Source organism: Syngnathus leptorhynchus, chromosome 3 (assembly GCF_054491065.1).
Source record: "Syngnathus leptorhynchus isolate UIUO chromosome 3, UIUO_Slep, whole genome shotgun sequence".
Taxonomy (NCBI): domain Eukaryota; kingdom Metazoa; phylum Chordata; class Actinopteri; order Syngnathiformes; family Syngnathidae; genus Syngnathus; species Syngnathus leptorhynchus.
This window is the reverse complement of record NC_141197.1, coordinates 10,959,956-10,979,727: the sequence shown is the minus strand read 5'-3', so window position 1 is coordinate 10,979,727 and position 19,772 is coordinate 10,959,956. Positions and strand designations below refer to the sequence as shown.

The following is a 19,772-nucleotide window of genomic DNA, read 5'->3' as shown; positions in this document are numbered from 1 at the left end:
TTGAAAAGCCACCGTTGCATATAAAGTTCAGAATGGAATCTGGATGAACTGTACATATTGTTTGCCAAATCAAATTTGTTTATCTAATAAATAGATCTGAGCAAAACAGCAAGGAAAAAAAAACTTGACAATATGAAGTTGTAACTATTTTTACACACTAGATGGCAATAGAGAATGCATAATTGGAATTATAAATAGGTCACTTAATGTCACTTTCTGTTCTGTACATTCATTTTTGGTTTTGTACAAATGAAACTGAATCAAAGAACATCTCCAGCAACATCTCCAGTTTTTTTAAAATCAACAGCAATGCAACTGTGGTTATAATTCAAACAAATATGCAGAGCTTCCAACATCATAGTGGAAGCATGATTAGCCCAGCTTCCATGCAAGAAGGTTTAGGTTACGATTTGGGTTCAAATATAGATTGTTTTTTTGTTTTTGAGTTACACAATTTTTGGATTTTACTTGTCACTCCATCGTACTCCCACAGTCCTGCACTTGAATGTTAAAATCACTGACTATTCAAAATTTGACCTAGCGTTGTTGTCTCCATGTATTCGTAGGTGACCACTGGGGTTGGGATGGGCTCCAGATTCTGCATGGTCTTGAATTGGATAATGAAATTCTTAACCATACAAAAACAAATCTGAAAAATGATATCCTATTATTAAAAGATTAGATTATTGTGTTCATTTCTGATAGCACGTTCCTACCTTCTGGATGATCTCAGAGGGGTTGTCATGGTCCATTAACATGGTCATGCTTGGATTACTTTAATAAACAAAATTACATTTAAAAAAAAAAAAGGAAACATCATTTATATGATGTGTAGTGGTTCATTGACCTGACTAATTCCCAACTCCCCCGCTACCCTGACAAAATAATTGGTGTACACTAGAGAATGGATGAATGATTATTCATTTGAACTCAATATTGTGTATTTGTTTTACTTGATGTTGTTCATTATTAAGTGGCCCACAAGAGAATTTTCAAAAATATAATCACTCAGATTGTTTTTAAATAAAATGTAGAAGAAAAAAAAGTTTATTTGCGTTAAGAAAAATATTTTTTTCAAAAACACATCACACAATTTTGAATATTAAAGAAATCAAGGTTAAATAATTGTCAAATGTTCGATGTAACGCTCTTGCTAATAACTGCATGCTTTTTCCTTAACAACTAAATTAAACCATTTTTATTCTTTCAATACAGTCACACACAAAAATTGCATGCAAAAATGACCTCTGCAACTACTGAGCCATTAGGCTAATGATGTGTTGACCTGCAGTGTACTGTATTGGATTGGTTTGAGCATGTTTCCTAAGCACTGGGTAACGTGACCCTTCTTCATTCCATTTTTTTTTTGCACGAGGCCCCCAGTGGAAAATTTTTGGACAACACCGCTGCTAATAAATGAGATCCGCAGCCATGTAGTCAGTCCTTCTTTGGCTGCTTGTATATGAACGCAACGACCAGCAGTTTACTCCTGCGGGAATGTTTGAAGACCCCCCCCCCTCCTCCATCACACCACCACATCCTTCAACCTCAATTCCAGCCATCTTTTACCAATGAAGACAGATATAGCTAAAGCCGCAGCATCTCAAGTCGCCTCTGAGATGGCTTAGTCGACAAATATGAGCTGAATCAAGCAGGAATGCGCCTGGCACCCTGTCTGCCCTTTCTTAAAGAAGTGGCTGGAGAGGTGGGAGGTCATCACTGAGGGAATGTAGTAAGATGAGGGGAAACTCTAATGAGAGCCTGTGATCACTTAACAGAGACCAGGTGCTGCCTGTCTTGCTATACTCTAGACAATAGACCGCGCCACTTGTGCTGGAATTTACGGCGGCTGGGAGCAAAAGGAAGTCTGGACAAGGTCAAGGTTTTGTTTGCAAAATGTTTATTACGTGACAATATTATTGCTTTAACACAAATAAAATAAAGAACAGTTACAAATATATAATAAACCAAACAAAACAGTTATCCTATTACCACAGTCTGCAAAAGAATATAATGCCCATATACCATATATTTCTTTCTGTACAAAAATAGTTTTATGCGTATTTAGATGAACCTTCTATATAATATTAAATAAATGAATTCCTATATACATATACAGTATCTCCAATAAAAAAAAATATGTAAAGATTGCACATGTGTGTGTTTTTTTTTTTTTTTTTGTACAAATAACAACTTCAAGTATATTTCAATCCATTGTGGACTGGCACATAACTCACAGAATTGAAGGCATTTATTTTCCTTTATACAGTGCCCAAAACTTAATATAGGCTGAGAGCGTTCATCCCCTCGTTTGGCATTGTGACGCACATCATCTTCTCCAGATCATTCATCAGAGTCCAAATGGAAAAGTGCTCACAGCTTTTTATCCTTGCAGGATAGCACTTATCAAAGTGGAGGAGGAATTGTGAGTGTTCACTCTTTTACACCAGAGGGTCAGTCCACTAACTTGGCTAGAAATCAACACTCTTGGAGTCGCCTCCTGCCAAGCGGAGAGCAGCACCTGTATTTGCTCCACGCTGTTCTATCCAGTGTTTTACAGTTGTTTGCTCGCTCCACATCACTGAACAACGAGGTGCAGCGCTTTAAGAAACTCAGTGCAGCCAGTCTCGCTCTGACCTGGTCCCCAGACCTGGAAAAAAGCTGGAGAATACTTGGCAAATCGGAGGCATTCAGAGAATTTGAGAACAGAGCCGAGAGTACGCTAACTCTTAGTCCCCCTTGGCTTTTATTCTTCTTTCTTGCAAAGTCCCATTCATGTTTGCCTGAGCAGAGCCTCAAGCTTGTGGACCTGGGAGGCAGTGGTTCTCCACACAGGCCTGAGCCTGCCCTGCTCCATCCTCATCGCGACTCTACGGTCTGGTAGTGAGCGACGTCTGCGGCCATATCCTTGGGGGCTGATCTTGATAGGGGGGGCGGTGCCAATCTTTAGCGTGTTGTTGAGAGTGTGCAGACGGTGCGCCAGGTCGTGCACTGAACAGGTCCCCAGATAACAACCTTGTCTTCTTGACTGGTTGGCAGAATTTTTGGACCTCTTGGTTCGCACATGGGGTTCAGTGCTGGAGGACAAAAGAGAAGGAGGTTGAGTCCAGACGCTTGTTTCCGGGACAGATGCGTTTAAGTGGCAAATGATGCCTTTGTTTGAAGGTACATACCTGGAATGTGGCAGCATGGTATCCCTGATGTCCTCTTGTCGGACAATGTGCTCAGAGTTTGCCGTCTTGCTCTCTAGATCCCGTCTGAGTCTGCTCCCGAGCCATATGCTGAGCCTGAATCAGGGAGGGCAGGAATCCATTAGTCTTAAGTCCATTCATTCATCTCCACAATTATCCTCAGCTATTTAATTTTTTGGAGTACATGTCAAAGGCAGTTGAATCAGCTCACCTCTTTTTTAACTTGGGATTCACTTCAGGTTGCGCACAGTGTGCTGCCGTGGCCACCAGGCAGCAATAGAGGAAGGCCTGGAAGATGAGTTTCATTTTTCCTCCTGTCAAAGCAAGAAAAGATCCAGTTAGTCATTTGCAATCACGCAATTATTACAATTGAACATTTCAAGCTGCCTACTATGTATTGATGCCTCTAGTACAGTATGCCTGTAAATTAGTAATGCTTACACAAGAGTCCAAAAGCCAAGTTATTTGCACTTATCATTCATTTATTTGAGAAGTTAAGCTAGGGTCACATTTTCCTCAGTTAAGTAAACCTACAACCATGCTTTGGGCCCCTGGCCAATAATGTGAAGGACACTGTCTACTAGAAGCTACCAAAATAGACTTGCCACAATAACAGTAAAAAACAGCTATAAAGAATGCAATTTTACTCCCCCTCTGTAATTAATAGCAACTGAAATGTTTTTTTTTTTTAAGCTGTGCAACACCTCGAAAGAGATTCTACCACAGACGGCACAAACATTAAGAGCTGAACTGCTTATATAAGCAGACAGATAACCTGTCCTTGTCTATACACTTGTGCCCTGACCTCAAAAAAGCAAGGATAAAGCCATCAGCTGAGAGAGCTGCAATCATAGGAAGGTGCTCAGAATGAAATAGCAAAAAGAAGAAGAGGAAAGGGAGGTCAAACATACCTGTAATTCTCACTTGGATGTCAAAGCTTTTCTTTTTCTGGTCAGATAGACAGACGAGTATTCCACAGGTTTGGGGAATATTGCCACTGGTCCTGTAAGGCAGCTGTGTCACTCTGCTAATAGCTACACACCAGACTGGGAGCCTTTTATACAGAAGGTGGGAGGGGCTCATTGACTGACTCTCATCCTCTACCCCCCTCCTGCTCCCAGTGGTGCAAAAAAAAACAAAAAACACTATGAATAGCTGTAGAATGTTTATTCAATACAAAAAAAAAAGCATAAATAAATAAAAAAAGAGATTAACAGCTCAGTTTTTGTTAAGCATTCTTAAATGGAAATTTTCACTTGTCATATTTGAACCGTAAGGTTGATTTCATACTGTTCCATAATTGTGCATGTCAAATTTAAAGAATGTTTCCATTTGCTCTTTTTCACGCCACTCCCCGACACAGTGAAGTTCCATGTCACCTTGATGAATGTGAGATTTTTTTTCTATAAGAAAATAATTGCTCAAGTCAATAAATAAGGTCAATATGCTTGACTGTAATCCAATATATTCAAGGCACTTGTTTGTACAAGGTAAATAACTCGCCTTATGCCTTGATTTATTTTACCTTGCCGAGTGAGGTGGAATTTTACAATTATCTAAGAATAAATCTAGAGTTAAAAAAAAAAAATCAACTTGAACAATATTGGTCCAGACATGTCTGAATAATTTGGATGATTTGTTGCTTTCAGGAAAGACTTGGCAAATCATTTAGCCACGTTTCCTCTTAGGAATGCGTACACAAGAATTTATCAATGAATAGAATACAAAATATGATATTGTGTGTGTCTGTCTGTCTGTCTTTCCATCCGTCCGTCCGCCCGCCCATGTGTGTGTGTGCGTGCATGCGTGCGTGTGCGTGTGCGTGTGCATGCGTGTTTGTGTGTGTGTGTGTGTGTGTGTGTAAATGTGTGTGTTAGTCAAATGGTCATCTTGTGGACCTTCTTTACTACTTTTTAGAAAATACAACACAGCACATGTCTGTTGATCATTGTTAGTTTTAACATGGCAGAAATTCCGGAATTGTAATTCCCCAAGGTCCTCAGAACTATGTTTTTTTTTTTTTTTTTTATTAAGCGCAACGGAGTGATTGTTTCGGTTTTGGATTTTCCTTTCAGTTTCTAATAGAAAGGAAAATGTATTGCAACATGTTTTTTTTAATTTGACCCAAACGTAGCAATGGACATTCCATCCGCATCCCACAGTTCTATAAATAAATACAGTCATAAATCTTGTTCATTTTAGTATCTGAAAAGGGGAACCCTCTGCTAGTAATTGTGAGTTTTATATTTATGACTAGATTCACCTCTTTTCAAAATCAGGACAACACAGAAATGCCAAACACATGTTGTAAACCAGTAGTGACAATTGCCCCCAAGTGATCCACTTACAGGAAGACAACAATTGAAATTGTGAAATGACAAGACGGAAGCACCATCTTTCTCCTTGGCTCCTTATATAGAATTGTTTTGGGGCAATCAGAGGATAAGTGACAAGTGACTTGCCAGTTTTTACTGTAAGTGCGTGTGGCAGGAAAGGTGTGTAATTACACCCGTGGATGTCAGGAAAAAGAGCGCGTGGAGCTCGAGGGCATGCTTTTGATGACTCACAATTTTAATTGATTAATTGTCAAACACATGTTATACGGAGTAATTTTTGTTTCATTCTTGTGTAACAATCAGAAGTACATGAAACACCCACTGTGCATTTCTTCATCTTTTGGTTCCAGTTAAAAAAACATTTGTCTGTGTTTATTTGTTTGTTTTTGCTGCACTTTGAGAGAGGGACTAATGATGATAGTACATGATGATGATAGTACATGTTGTTCTTTATTGTGTTCCTGTTATTTTTAATTTTGACATCCTCAATTTAGTTTGAGGCACCTTTTTCTGTCATTTAATACTACTTACTAACCACTTGCATGTGCAAGATAATAAAACTGGCCCCCATTATGCCCCTTGAATAGTGTCATTTGAGTCTGTTATAATTATTGTCTTGGGGGGGGGCAACCTGGGAAACTAGTTGTGCGCTCCTACTCGTAGTCATAAGTTAAGATCTATCGCTTCACTTGTCGTACTTCTAAAGCACAGATTCTAACTACTGTACAACTTTGTCTCACTAAAATGTAGTTGTCCTTTTAGAATGCCAAAATTGTCCCACTAGTAAAGACTAAGCGTGCACAACTACAAGGAACTTAAAACTAACTTAAACGTTCCAATGGCATTATGATAACCATCTCAAGGTCTGTGCATTGTGCTACGAGCAAGGACAAAGAGTAATCTGGAGATCAAGGACATTTAATAATTGCTCTTTTATTGATGATATTAGGTGCTTGATCTATTATTGTCAGATTTCTGCTGAACCACAGTTGCTTTATAGCACACTGGTCACCAGCAATGACCACGATTCACCCGCAGGAGCACTCACGAAATCGATCACCAGCGATGGGACATTATGATTTCCTATATTATTGAAGAGATTTTAATTTGAAACTGTGAAGAGATGATATTACATATTTATCATTTCTCTGTTACCCACCTTCACATAGATGATGATCATAAACTAATATAATAGGGAAAGCCCTTTGCATGAATCCAATCCCAAGAAGTACCTCTCAGTTACATAAAGGGTGGTGATCCCTGGTATGGGATGTTCAACAGGTCCCCCCCCAGTCTGAGGGCCAAAATGGCATTTATATTTGGGGTCCACGCCCATGGAGCGAGCGCTGTGGTTTACGCATGCGCACTGACGGCCCTACTGTCAAAAATGGCTGTGCTTTGGAAGCAGGGAAAATGCTGAATTGTGTTGGCACAGCTCGGGAAAAGCGGCAGACATGGCAAGATTGGCCGATTACTTTGTTGTTGTGGGATACGATCAGGAAAAAGCCGGTAAGTGTGTAAGATCATGCTTTGTGGTCAGATCGACACTCACTGTGGGATGATGTTGATGCTTCATAGCTTGGCGACTAGCCTCTGGTTAGCCGCATTGCTAACAGGGGGAGTTTAGGGACACTTTCGTTTTTTTGTTTTTTTTTCCATTAATCAATGACGCGTACTCTCTCGGGGCTGCAGTGTTGTTCAGAGTAAAACGCTTCGATGTACTGATGCGGTTGCAAACCAATGGAATCTTCACGAATCCAAAATGAGGCACATCCTGTCCGCGGCGGTTGTGCTTGTTGGGTGTCACTCCAGGAAAAAAGGGACTGCAAGCACTGACTATGCTCACAGCAGTTTTGGAGCTGCATACTAATGGAACACATTGCCACCAAAAAGCTTTGTTGACATGAGCGAGTTCAGCATTCCATGATCGTCAAACTGTGCATGCATGTTTTATTAAGTATTGGCTGCTCGTTTTAGTCCTGCCCACTCTGCTCTCTCTATATTTACACTCTGCTGCAAAAGGGCTTGATGATTTGTTGTCATGTGTTTGTTTTTGCGGAAGACAGCTGCACGTTTTTTTTTCCACGATAGCTGCAATATGCAGCTGTGAATAAAGGCATTCAGACCTCTTCCCTCTTTTTACCCTCTCTCAAATGTTGATCTGTGTTTGGACAGGAAGTTTCCTCTGCTTCCACTTGTTGTGCCCCCCAAGTTCAGCTCCACTTGTTCCTTCTTTGTGTCAGAGAAAAGACTACAATATCCAAGGACAACCTTGTTTGAAGAACTTGAACATTGTGTGTCATATCAGCCAGTACTCTGTCTCCACTCTCCAAAAATGTGATCTCGTCACATCCCTTTTTTTATACAGTGTTTTGTTTTAAAAGCATTCAAGGCAAGTGGAATTTCAGATACCCTGTCAGGACTCTGTCACATCCCAGTCATAAGACAGGAGACTACCAAGGTTGTCCTTTGTCATACTTGATACGATGAGTGCAATGCATGAGGTAGCTAGATAACAGGAAACCTGTAAAAACCTGTTGGTTGAAATACATCTCTTTCTTGAAGGAAATATAATCTTGATCATTTGTGTTGTCATTAACAATTGGGTTCAGTTCCCACTCAAATCAGTGTCTTGTGTGTTGTTCTGTGCATGAAAAAAATGTCTTTCTGATGTAGTAACTTCTGCTCTGAATGGGAATGGGGGGGGGGGGGGGGGTCTTGTGTATCGTTGTATCATGGGGGAATAAACTTGTTGACAGAATTGTTGAACACAATCAACGGAAGGCAGTTCCAATGTGAAATCATGAAAAAGTTAATGAATCCCTTGCATGAACTGCAGCAAGTTGTTGCAGCATCTGTGCTTGTCTTTATCATCTGAAAGCATCATGAATTGGGTCTTTGTTGCAAAATCTCAAAGAGTGTTTGTTTTGTGCTGCTGGCTCACTCGGTACACCCACAAACAAGTGCTTTCATTAAAAAAAAAAAAAATTAAAGAATTTGACCTTTTTATCGTTTTTTTGTCTGCATCAACTACGTATTCACACAGATATCAATGAAATGTGGGCAACCTGGGTTCACTGATATCAGACATGTAGGCTTGAAATTGCCCCTTAGTGTGAATTATTGTATGACTTTATATACCCTACATATAAAAGTCCTGTCAATAAATGGTTTATTAATAAAATGAGTCTGTTTATTCTATTACAAAAAATAATAAATATTAGCAGTTGTGGTTTGAATGTTTGGTTCGGTGGTTTGTAATATTTTTTGCAATATTACAAAAAATAATAAATATTAGCAGTTGTGGTTTGAATAAGATATATTTATTCTATTCCAAAAAATAATAAATAGTAGCAGTTGTGGTTTGAATAAGATGTAATCGACATTAAACTTAAAGTAGCTTCTCAAGTGCATATCAAATTAGTACCCAGAAATAGCTCTCATTTTCGTTGTTTATTTGAAAAATGTTGTGTGGATTGTAGAACATCGCTCTCTCTCGTGCTTAGTTGTTGTTTATTTGGTTAAGATTATATTTGATAGAGATCATCTAAGGCTGTGACTCAAACCATTTCATAACTTTGAAATTGTCATTCTGATCACACTATAACTGTCAACTAATAACAGGAGATTTCATTTAGATTTTATTTTTTTTTCTTGTGACTGCCATTCTTTGAAGTGCTTCTATGTGTTGTGGTTTGTTTTATGAAACTATGTTATTTTAATACCATAATCTGGTTTGTTTTATAGGCACCGAGACAAAGAAATGTTGTCTTGGCATGACTGGAGAGCTATTCACAAATGTACTACAAATATACCGCTTTTGTATTTATTGTCTTTTAGTCTTTTTAACAATCAACAATTTCCTGTTTGCATCTAAAAATTTCAGTTTGCCCGCGACTCTCGTGTGGATAAGCGGCTTGGAAGATGAATAATGAATATTCAAGAGTACATTTAGCTATTGCTCCTTTCTTTCCGCATTTGACATTTTCTGGTCCGTTCCAGACTGGGTATTGACCCTGACCACAATGGAAGAGTTCCTTCCTTTAGAGTTGTAAAGGTAAAAACCGATAGCCCGAACCTACAAAGGAAACTCCACTGACAATTATGACCGCAGCACGACATGACGCCTGTTGATAAGATTGAACAGCCAGACCTTTGTTTTTCTTTGACTATGCAAATTATATTCAAATTTAAGGCAGGGAACTTGCAACCATTTAATCAAATATGACATTTATTAGGCATGTGATAAATTTAAACATAAGGTCAGATATGTTGATAATATGGGGCAGTGCCCTTCAGCTTTGGAAATAGGAAATAGTGAAAGCAACCACATGTGGGAATGTAACTACATCTGAATCTAGGGGGAAGCTTGGCCAGTTGTCAAAACATTGTCACACTTTGTTTTGACTAAATAAATACTGGTTCAGCTTTTAAGGATTGCTTAAATAGCGCACGTTTTGCCATTAGTCTTGGACAAATTGTACAATTGACTGCATAAAAAATCCGAACATCTTTTTTTTTTTCTGAAGAGACACAATAAAAAATGTATACTCAACAATTTCACAAGCGCTTTAACCACAACCGTAGCTGTAAAATTAGAATATAATGAATAACTAATTAAGTTATTTTCTAAGTGAACTTTACAAGAACTTACTTTACGTTAGCTTTCGGTATGCAGGAACTACAGATTATTTTTATTTTTTGTGTTGGTTTGTACACTCTTAGAAAATACACTGTAGACTGCATACAAACCTCTAGTGAAGGACTTAAATAGCTTTTTTGTTTTGTAAAGACTTCATCCTTGCATCTTGGGAGCGGCTGTTAAAAATAGCATGTGTCTTCTCCGCCTGGCTTCTATTATTCTTTCGGATGGTGTTCTTTTTATATCAGGGAGGTAGCATTGGAGAGCACAGCTTGTTTTAATACGAGAGAGTCGCCTCATGGAATGTGAGGAATTCCGTCATTTATTTTCATCCTCGCTCGAAAATTGGGACTCAGAACGCTCCGAGCATACGATTTTGATTAGAAGAACTGTAAAATCCAAAACACACGTAACTGTCATGCAGACTGCTGTTTTACTAGCATTACTACTATTCCTGTACTTACAGTATACGGGAATAAAGTTACTCCAACTCGGTACTCAATTAAGCAATGTCCCAAAGCCTTATGGTGACTTTTCTTCTCTTTAACACAGTGTGGTAAAAATGAAGGAAATGGCTGCATTGTTCCAATACGGTCACACGGAGGCTGAATTAACCTTGTGAAATGGATTAATTATGGAAACAGGGGCTACAAAACCAAACTCATCTTGACATGTCGTGTAACAGCAAAACAAACAAAAAGTCATTTGTGTTGTTGAGTAGTATTGTGTTGTTGCAGGTAACATTTAACATTTTTATATCAATAGTGTACTTTGTGTACAAGCTTTAATTGAGCTACCTCGAGGCCTTTCCAGTTTAACAGCAGTTTGGTGTAATTAATAAAATATGTAGAATTTTATGGAAATAAATTCCATCTCTGAGCTAACTTAGGCAAGTGCCAAAATGTTGCCCATAAATCGTGTCACTCCGCTTAATAGTGGAGAGAGAGAGTTTATTTGGCGCAGACTGACTTGTGCGATCACAGTAGAAAAGAGTTTTTCCACGAGTTTGTCAGGTTTTTGTCTGGCCGTCTTACTTAAGAGGGTGGTTTTAGTGTAGCTTTCAAATAACGTTGGACAAGAGGAAGCCACTGAATTTTGGGGTGGTGCCATTTATCCTCGGAAAAAGGGACTCTAGTAAGGGAACTTATATCTGAGCATTGGGGAAGTTTGGCAATTGTTGAAGACATTGGCAATTTTTTTTTACCACGTCAACAGTTTCTAAGATTTCAAAAAGCCAAAACTATGTCATTGGTGTTTAAAAATTTGAGACAATTAGCCAATCCTAGTAAAATACATAAGCAAGGATGGAAAGCTCAGATTGTGTTCTGTTCGGCCAAGAATTTCTCAGCTCTCACAATGATGCTCGTTGATATACAGTACAAACATGATTCACGGGGTATCAGGACCAAGCCCCGCAAATAACGAGGGAAACGGCATGGCCACAAATATTGGGACAGATTGGGTAACAAAAGTATGGATTTGTGAAAAAAAAAAAGGGACGTAGGAGGTTTATGCCCGACAGTGAGGAAACTGTTTGTGAAAGTGCATTTGTGCATTCTATTTTTAATGTCAATTGCTTGGGTTGAATTCCCAATTGTCAATGACGTACTGTTTTGACTGAATCTCTTGCATACATGAAAATTCACTTTGCATGTTACAGTTCGCAATTTTCAATGTCAAATAGTACATATTTTATATTCTTTTATATATAAAATATCACAGTGCTTTCGGCAAGTGGATGGATGGATAAATGGATGGGTTGATGGATGGATGTCAGACGAATGATGATTTATTTGAGTCTTTAATATTATATTGCTCTCTTTGTCCATTTGAATTGGCAGGTTCAGGAGAGGGATGTGGCAAGATCATTCAGCGATTTCCCAAGAAGGACTGGGAGGGGACAGCCTTCCCTCAGGGGGTAGAGATGGTAAGTTGATAACACGTTCATGAACTAATAGATTTTTTTGGATGGGGAGTTTTGGGTTAGGGTTAACCCTAACCCAATATGCTGAACTGTACCACTGTTTGTGAATGTTACTGTCTTTGAACCACTGTCTTATTTTGTTATCAGGTCTGCATTGAAAAGAATAAATTTTACTAATAATGATGGTTAATTTATTTTAAACTTAAACGCATTATTTCAATTATAGAATGTCTCTCAAAATTGTTCAACCTGTTTTTGAAACGGGTTATGATTGTCCTTAGAGTTTTTGCTGCATTTGCCCATTTGTCAATCCCAGAGAAGCGTGATTGAGAATCTACAAGATTTAAGGCAAAACAGCATTCGTCAATCCCAGAGACTTGAGACAAAACAGCATATTTAGCTCTGTTAAATAAATGCTTAGGGAATTAAGCAAGTTTATAATTTTGGATTGGCTTTCCCATTATTTGAATCAAGCCCTTTCTACATTGGTGAGACCAACCCACCCCCAGTGAATTCACATCTAATGGACAACAGAATTTCCTGCCACATTCATCATGATCTGTTTACGCAAAAGTTCTTCCTGTGCTCACTCATTAGCAAGCTTTTCAAATTTTCTGAATAATTGACCCTCTTGGTCTTGCCTTTGGTGACACTAAGCTTGCCTTAGTTGCCTCTTGCATTTCTGGAAGGCCACTGGGGGTCTGTGACAGGGGGGTCTATTAACCGTATTGCCAGGACATTCCAGTGGAGCAACACGTGCTTGCTTATCTGAATGGACAAAAACCTCTCAGTCTTCTTCATAGAAATATCTGTAAACTGTATCTTTCCGTAAAGGATGTCGGCGTGTCTCATATCAATTTTGTTCATTTGTATTGGCTGCGGCACGCTGGTAAGCTCAGTGGTCTTGGCAGTGAAGGAGTGAAAACCACATGATGACTTCTCATCGCAGTACAGCTCTTGGAAGAACTGATCATGATATAGTGTCGTAGCGTTTTGATTTGTGTGATTTTTTTTTATATCACGACCCACAATGTGGTTATGTTAAATTTACTCTTTAACACTGTGGTATGTACACTTGGTTACTTATATTTGAAGAACAAAGAAGTCACAGGTCTGTAAATGTCAGCGTAAAATCTGCTAGTTGTAGAGTAAGAAGTGTCAAATGTTGACTTTGTTTAGGGCTTCAGAGATGATTCTTGAGTTGTTTCAGTTCAGTTAAGATTCAGTGTATAATTTATGCATACATATTTTCCACTCTTGGCCATTTACTCACAAATCAAAGTGCAAATGTTGTCTGGGGGGAAAATAGGCTGAAGTTAGTTGCAACACAAGTCATTATGCTTAATAAACCAACAAACTTCTCAGGTGTGACATTTATTTTTTATACTTTGATGGTCTTTAACAAGAAAGCTATGCCAAAATAACTACTTAGAAATGATAGTAATCACAATGTTCAAATAAACATTTCAAAAACAGCCTGAAAATAGCCTACTTCTTTTAGTCCCTCTACTTTTTTCTAAACATTTGTATTCAATATTTGGCCCTAGAAAAATAAAATTTTCTTTGCAATGACAGGGTAATCCATGCAACCATGCTGGATGGATGGAACTAAGCAAAAATACAAGTCAGACTGGCACACATAGCTTGAAGCAATTCAATTTCAGATGCTTTAATGAGCACTATTTGTTGATTTGGTTAATCTATTTTAAGATTCTTAACAGAAACACTTCAGGTTTTTACCGCCTACTCATGTCTGGAGTCTGTCTTTTGCTACCCCCCCCCCCCTTACCCTGCCTCATGCGGCGGGTGTTTTGAGTTTGGGGAATGCCAGAGATCACAACCTGTGGTATTAGGTTCAAGAGCTAAGTGATGTAGAGAACAGCAGGTGTTGAGGCCAATGAGTTGCATAATATGAGGCAGTCGTCTAAGCCAAGGGAGCAAACCATGAGGCATTCTTACTAAATGAGGTTAATTGTAGCCATACACTGGTTGCCTGAATGGAGCCTTCAATCAACAATAGATGAGATGGCCGACAGTTATTTTAGCTGTTGCTGAATTGAATTGAGTTGCTGCCTCTGTGTCAATGTGGTCGGAGATAGTTTGACCCTTGTTTATGCAGCAGAATTTATATGGCAATTGAGGACAAGTGAGTTATTTTAACATAAATAGACAAGTTGTGAGTGGGTGAGGTGAGCTACGTGCAGGGTCACGCTAAATCGGAAAATTCCCAAGGTCGAGGTCTGGTTATGTGTTAATTTTTGGTGACTGGGTTAGGGTTGGTTATGAGTTAATATTTGGTGACTGAAACAATAGATGTAATGGTTTATGCTGTGCTTACTGAAAAGCACGCCACCACAACTTGCAAGGTGATGGCTTTGGTGTCACCCGACTGCCTGAATGGAGTTCGTCTTCTATTTTACACAGCATGACTTGATTAGTCGTATTGGATTGGTATCGGTTCATCCCTTTCAAATATGCCGGTTTCCACAAAAATGTTTCATTTTAGGTTTGGATTTACCTTGTCCAACTTCAAAGTCCAACGCTGGCCTTTGAGTCACTCTGGGTGATAAACCATGTTGGCGCTCCTTTCTGAGAATCATCTCTCAAGTATCCTTGGGAGGTTTCGTCACGTTTAAATATAGAAACACGGCCACATGTTTTGCAAAATCTATTAGTTTATTGTTTCAAGATGTCACTTGAGGACGTGCACATTTGTTTTGTATCCCTGTGGATGTGTTAATTTATTTAGTTTTCTGTTTCAGTAGGGTGACCTTGCTTTTGCTTCTTCGTTATTCTTTAGCATTCACTTCAAATGGAACGAGCTAAGAGCACAGGTTTTCAAAATTGTACTAGTACCAAATATTGTACTAGTATAATAGTGCACAGAGTGAAATGGTTGGATTACAGGCTAAATGGGATTCATGTGGTTTTGTCATTATCCAAGTCCAAGCATCAAGGACAGAAAATAGGGTTTCGTCCATAAATTCTTCCCTCGTACTATTTGCTCATGTGTGACAATGTTTGGTGGAGTGGTGCCAAATGACAGGCATTCCATCTTTGAAGCTTTATGAAGATAGACCATAGTCTTTAGCAGACCCACTCAGCAATTTGCATTTTGGCTTTATGCTGCGCTGGTATGTTGACCATTATTAGTTGCAGATTGTCTCTGCTTCATGAAAAAGAAAATGAGTCATTTACAAACAAGAAACACATCTGGTGAAAACAGTGCATGGAGTTGAGCACGAAAAGCATTTTGTGGTCACAACCGGCCCCCAGCAAACTAAATAACCACAGATGAGGAATGCACCAAGAAAAAGCGTTTACAACGCGTGCGCGCAAAAATGTGTTTCTAATCTTTTCAGGCAAGTGATGATGATAGGAACCAGCTCAAATCCTCATCTGTTCTGGATGAGCCATGTCTTTCGATGGAGGTCAGTATATTTCCATCACATCGAACTCTCGTATAGAGATTCAAATCTCGTTGGGTGCTGAAAAAGGATGTTCGGGAGGTGGTCGGACGTTCAACAAACCAAAAAAGTTGGGCTGCAACAATTAATCAATTCAATTTCCAAAAAGATGGAAGCAAAAATGTCTACTTTGTAGAAATGATGTCCGTATGAACTAATACACTACTCTCAGTACGTTTCAAAAATATGTTTGCGTGATGGCAGCGGAATCAGGAGAAAAGAATGTCCAGTGTCATTTGACAGAGAGAAGATTAAATATGTGTCGTGCAAAAGCACTCTAATGCTCGCCTGCACAATGTTTTCTAATTTACTATAGCCTTCCATCTATTTAATATAGCCCTCCATTGCTATTTAGAATATGTTGCAATACATCCTCAAGTGGATGGACGCGGCAACCAGTACACTTTTGATCGCTTTGTTGAACACATGCTAAGAGAACAATTAGCACGTTTTGACATGAGCTGCCCATGGCTGTAATTCACGCCGAGTAACTCTACTTGCTAATGAGTTTGCCACTTGACAGCCAGACAACTTTACATTCTAATTCACATCACTCAACATCCCAGGATCGCACTAAAAGTCGAACACAAAGCTGGAGACCAAGCAGATAAAAATAGAATTATTTGATCATGTAACATCTTTTTTTTTGCCTGATTGATCAATGGAATAATGGCTGGAATACTCCGTTTGAAAAATATTCTGTACCTGCAGCCTTGAAATGAAAAAAACACTAAAACATGTCCAAACACTTCTCCATATGAGCTTCATTTTATCGTTAAGTGGTTTATTTTGTTATAACAAACTTATGCAAGGAGCATGGCACTGTGCTTCCACCACATACTCTACAGTTGAACTAGATAGCTGTTTATATTTGTGCTCGGCTGGCCTTGCGCTCATGTTTGTGTATGTTTTATTAGTGTTGTCGTGGAAACGACACCTGTGAGGTTAAAATGCCACATAATTCAGTGTTAAACGCGAGGGTAAGTCTTTTGCATGTAGCCTGCAGACATTCTTCGATCAGCAGACTCATTCCTGCTGTCTACACCGGGGTCATGTTTACCTGCAGGAGAATCTTAGGAAAAGTACACATTATGAACAGAAGGGGATAAAGGGAAAAAAGAAAGGGAAAAATATCTGTAGTTACTTTGATTGATGCATGTATATATATATTTTTTTACTTTTGTCATGGCATTTCTTAGCTCTAACTTTTTAATTGTTACATTTTGTCACGGCATTTGGCAGAAGCAAAATCAGTGATCATGTGTTTGACATTGACATTTAGCTAAAGGGAGTTGTTGATTCAGAATCATTAACCTTCCAAGGGATTGGCTGGGCTCATGTGGGTCGGCCAGAAATTCTGACAGCAGTTCACTGAAGAACTGACAATGCCCATTTTTGATATTAGTAAGAACAAGAAAAAATATAGAACTATTCCCCTCAATTACTAGGTGCAACTCCAGATACTCCCTAAAACCACCTGAACTAAATGCCGTTTGAAAAAGAATTACCTAATAAGTCAAAAACTGAGCTGGGGTGTTGCTTGAAATAAGAACGAGGGTGAGTAAAATAATGTGTATTTCTTACAATGATAAAATAAATGCAGTTGAAGGGCAGTTTAAGAAAAGACAAATGCCATTGCCTCTGTCACCAAGGCATGATCGAAAGAGAATAAAATATTCAATCATCCATTTAATATAACACACCCCTTGAAATTGTGTGACCTTCATTATATTCTCTGCAAGTAAACTCAGCTAGCACAGAACCTGCCTTGTCCATTTCATGCAAAAAGTATTGTTATGAAAGTGTTCTCAATTCCTCTGGAAGGCCAACTTCCTATAATGAAGGAATTTGACTTCCTTTGACCAGCCTGTAAACAGTTGTATAATTTCTGTCATCGAAAATGTTGACCTCCTTTAATGAGGACCATGGCGGCAACATCCAGGAAGGACACTGATGTTATCCACAAAACTTGTACGCTGATGACTGAATACAGCCAATAGCTAATGAAACAGATCCCTCACATTTGGTCATGGTTATGCGAGTTAGGTCAATTATATTTCACGATTTGGTTTCAGTTTGACTTGGTGAAGGTCAGGGTCAGTTCAGTAGGGAAGGAATCTCCCAGAGTACTGCAAGCAATCATTCTTCTGGCCTTGTTCTTGCAGATTCATCATGACAAACCTTAATGGCATTGTTCATCCTCAGCCACATTAGTCACTTATGTCGTCGACTCAAGAAAGAATGCAGTAAAATTTTATCACTTGATGCTTTGAGTCACGTCACCATCGTTTGACATGTTGCACTGCACGTCTGTCTCATGATGTTTGTAAAACATTCCGAGAAAATCTAAACAGTGCATTCCACATAGCAGGATGCTGTCCTGGCCAGTGGGGGAACGGGATCATGTGTTTGTCAGGAAGACCAACTCATGAGTAATCAATGCTTTATGTGTCCCAGTGATGCTAAACACACCAGGAAACAAAGCTGGAGCTGTCAAGCAGTCAGGACTTTCCATGTTGAAAAGTGCTGTGAGATCACCCGGAAATGGGACAGGATGAATTCAAGTCACAGGACACTGAGGACTGCGCATAGTATTTTTGTGAAAGCCATCTTGAAGCAATTGAGGCTCTTCCTGGTTACAACCACCAGGGGCAATGTTGCTTCACCCTCAATTTGGTGTTAAGCCCTAAAGAATAATTTATGATATTGTCAATTTGAGGTAGACGATGTCAGCAAAGGCAAGACAAATGTCAGACTCCTCAGGGCAGCCTTATTCACCACAATACAACACTGGCGTCCAGAACCATCTCGGAGAAACAGATTATTTCTTGCCATTAAAAATATTTATGAAAAATATCAAGTCATTCACTGCTGCGGACGTTGTATTTGTCCACTGGAATCCAACATTCAGCATACTCGTCAAGGGAAGGGGAGGGGGCGCGATTCCCAAAGTAATCGATGAAAATCATCGACAAGCTAATCGATTTTGTGACAGCCCTAGACGCTGTATATCTGTATTACCAAATGGGCTTCCATGCATGAAGGCTATCGTATGTTCAAAACACCGTAAAAATCTTCTAAAGCAGGTGTGTTCATTCTGATTTGCCTTTGTGAATAGAAATGGCTTCACAAGGAATCCCTGTATTTGTGCATTGGTGACGCATCTTATACTTACTGCTGATATCGTCAAATGTAAGCCAATTCTATCATCGTTGTCACCAACGAGCTCTTTTGACTTTTTGGCATACATCCCTAATTCCGAAAGATGGAGTTCAAAAAGTATTTATGTTGACCTGGGTGAGATGTTTCAAATTCTTTTGAAGGAGAAAAAAATCTAGATCCTTTCGGTGCAGCCTTAGTTTCTGACAGCATAATAACACGGGTTAGCAATAAATTATATCCATTGTTGACATTTTTAGTTCTCTTGGTTTGACTGTAGGGCTCTTAGGATGGCAGTGTTATGGGGTTGTCAAACCTTTGACAAACAGCAAAGAAATTGATGACCTTTGGCTTATATGATGAAATATGTTTTCTTGTTTGCCAAATGCTGCCGCTGTTCCAATACCCCCACTCTGTCATATCAGCTCAAGATTGAACCTCTTGTATCAAAGCAAATGATCCCATCAAGCATGTTCGGGCAGTTAGTGTGGAACCAGATGCTTTCCACTTGGCATAGACAGTATATGCTATCATATGGCGACCAAGATTACCAAGAAAAAGGGGCCTGACTTTCCATCCAAAGCTTTGAGATATTAGTTTCTGACTGGGAAGCTGTAAGCACAATAAAATTAACTGTAAAACATGTGACACCAGATAGAGCGCATGCCTTTGAAGAGTTCAACTTTGTGGAGTGATGAACTGCACGGGTAAAGGAAGACATTCGATTTTGCTTTAGAAGAATTTAAAGACAAAAATGTTCAACCTCATGGCAAAACTGTTACACAACCTCTTATATGGATGGTGTCTACGTTGTGTTATTTTAAGCCATTACTGTGTTAAGCATGTGCAGACCATACGGTTGTTCATTTGAGAAGCACAGAATAGCTGTCAAATAATTAAAAGCTTAAAATGACCCATGAAACGTTGAGTTGAAAGGACAACAAATATTTTGGAAAACAAAGTGTCGATGCAAACTAATTTCTTATCGACAGTGGCTTACCACTACTAGCTACAACCAATCATAGTGCCCCCACAAATGTTCACGGATTGTAA

The 19,772-nt window shown here is 39.0% G+C and overlaps 2 protein-coding genes across 5 annotated transcripts in view; one reads left to right on the top strand and one right to left on the bottom strand.

The window, feature by feature from the left end:
• Window positions 1-1,919: 1,919 nt before the first annotated feature.
• On the bottom strand, window positions 1,920-4,205 carry adma (adrenomedullin a). Of its 2 annotated transcripts, XM_085907797.1 has the most exons (4): window positions 4,103-4,205; window positions 3,403-3,505; window positions 3,174-3,287; window positions 1,920-3,077 (listed from the first exon to the last, which is right to left on the bottom strand). In XM_085907797.1, exons 2-4 carry the CDS (start codon window positions 3,495-3,497, stop codon window positions 2,774-2,776), a joined length of 513 nt encoding a protein of 170 aa, XP_085763923.1. In that variant the 5' UTR covers window positions 3,498-3,505; window positions 4,103-4,205; the 3' UTR covers window positions 1,920-2,773. The 2 variants fall into 2 exon arrangements, with proteins under 2 accessions (XP_085763923.1, XP_085763924.1); XM_085907798.1 differs by having other exon boundaries at window positions 1,920-3,287; window positions 4,103-4,202.
• Window positions 4,206-6,889: 2,684 nt separating this feature from the next.
• Window positions 6,890-19,772, top strand: part of sbf2 (SET binding factor 2) — a 60,950-nt gene continuing 48,067 nt past the window's right edge. For all 3 annotated transcript variants that reach the window (XM_085907286.1, XM_085907285.1, XM_085907287.1), the window contains exons 1-2: window positions 6,890-7,036; window positions 12,011-12,096. In XM_085907286.1, coding sequence (XP_085763412.1) covers window positions 6,982-7,036; window positions 12,011-12,096 — 141 coding nt within the window. In that variant the 5' untranslated portion in view covers window positions 6,890-6,981. The remainder of the gene's footprint in view (window positions 7,037-12,010; window positions 12,097-19,772) is intronic.

Coding starts and splice junctions, on each gene's coding strand:
- adma (XM_085907798.1), bottom strand. CDS start 3,497: ATGAAACTCATCTTCCAGGCCTTCCTCTATTGCTGCCTGGTGGCCACG. Junction 3,288..3,402: donor AATCCCAAGTTAAAAAAGAG/GTGAGCTGATTC, acceptor TCCCTGATTCAG/GCTCAGCATATGGCTCGGGA.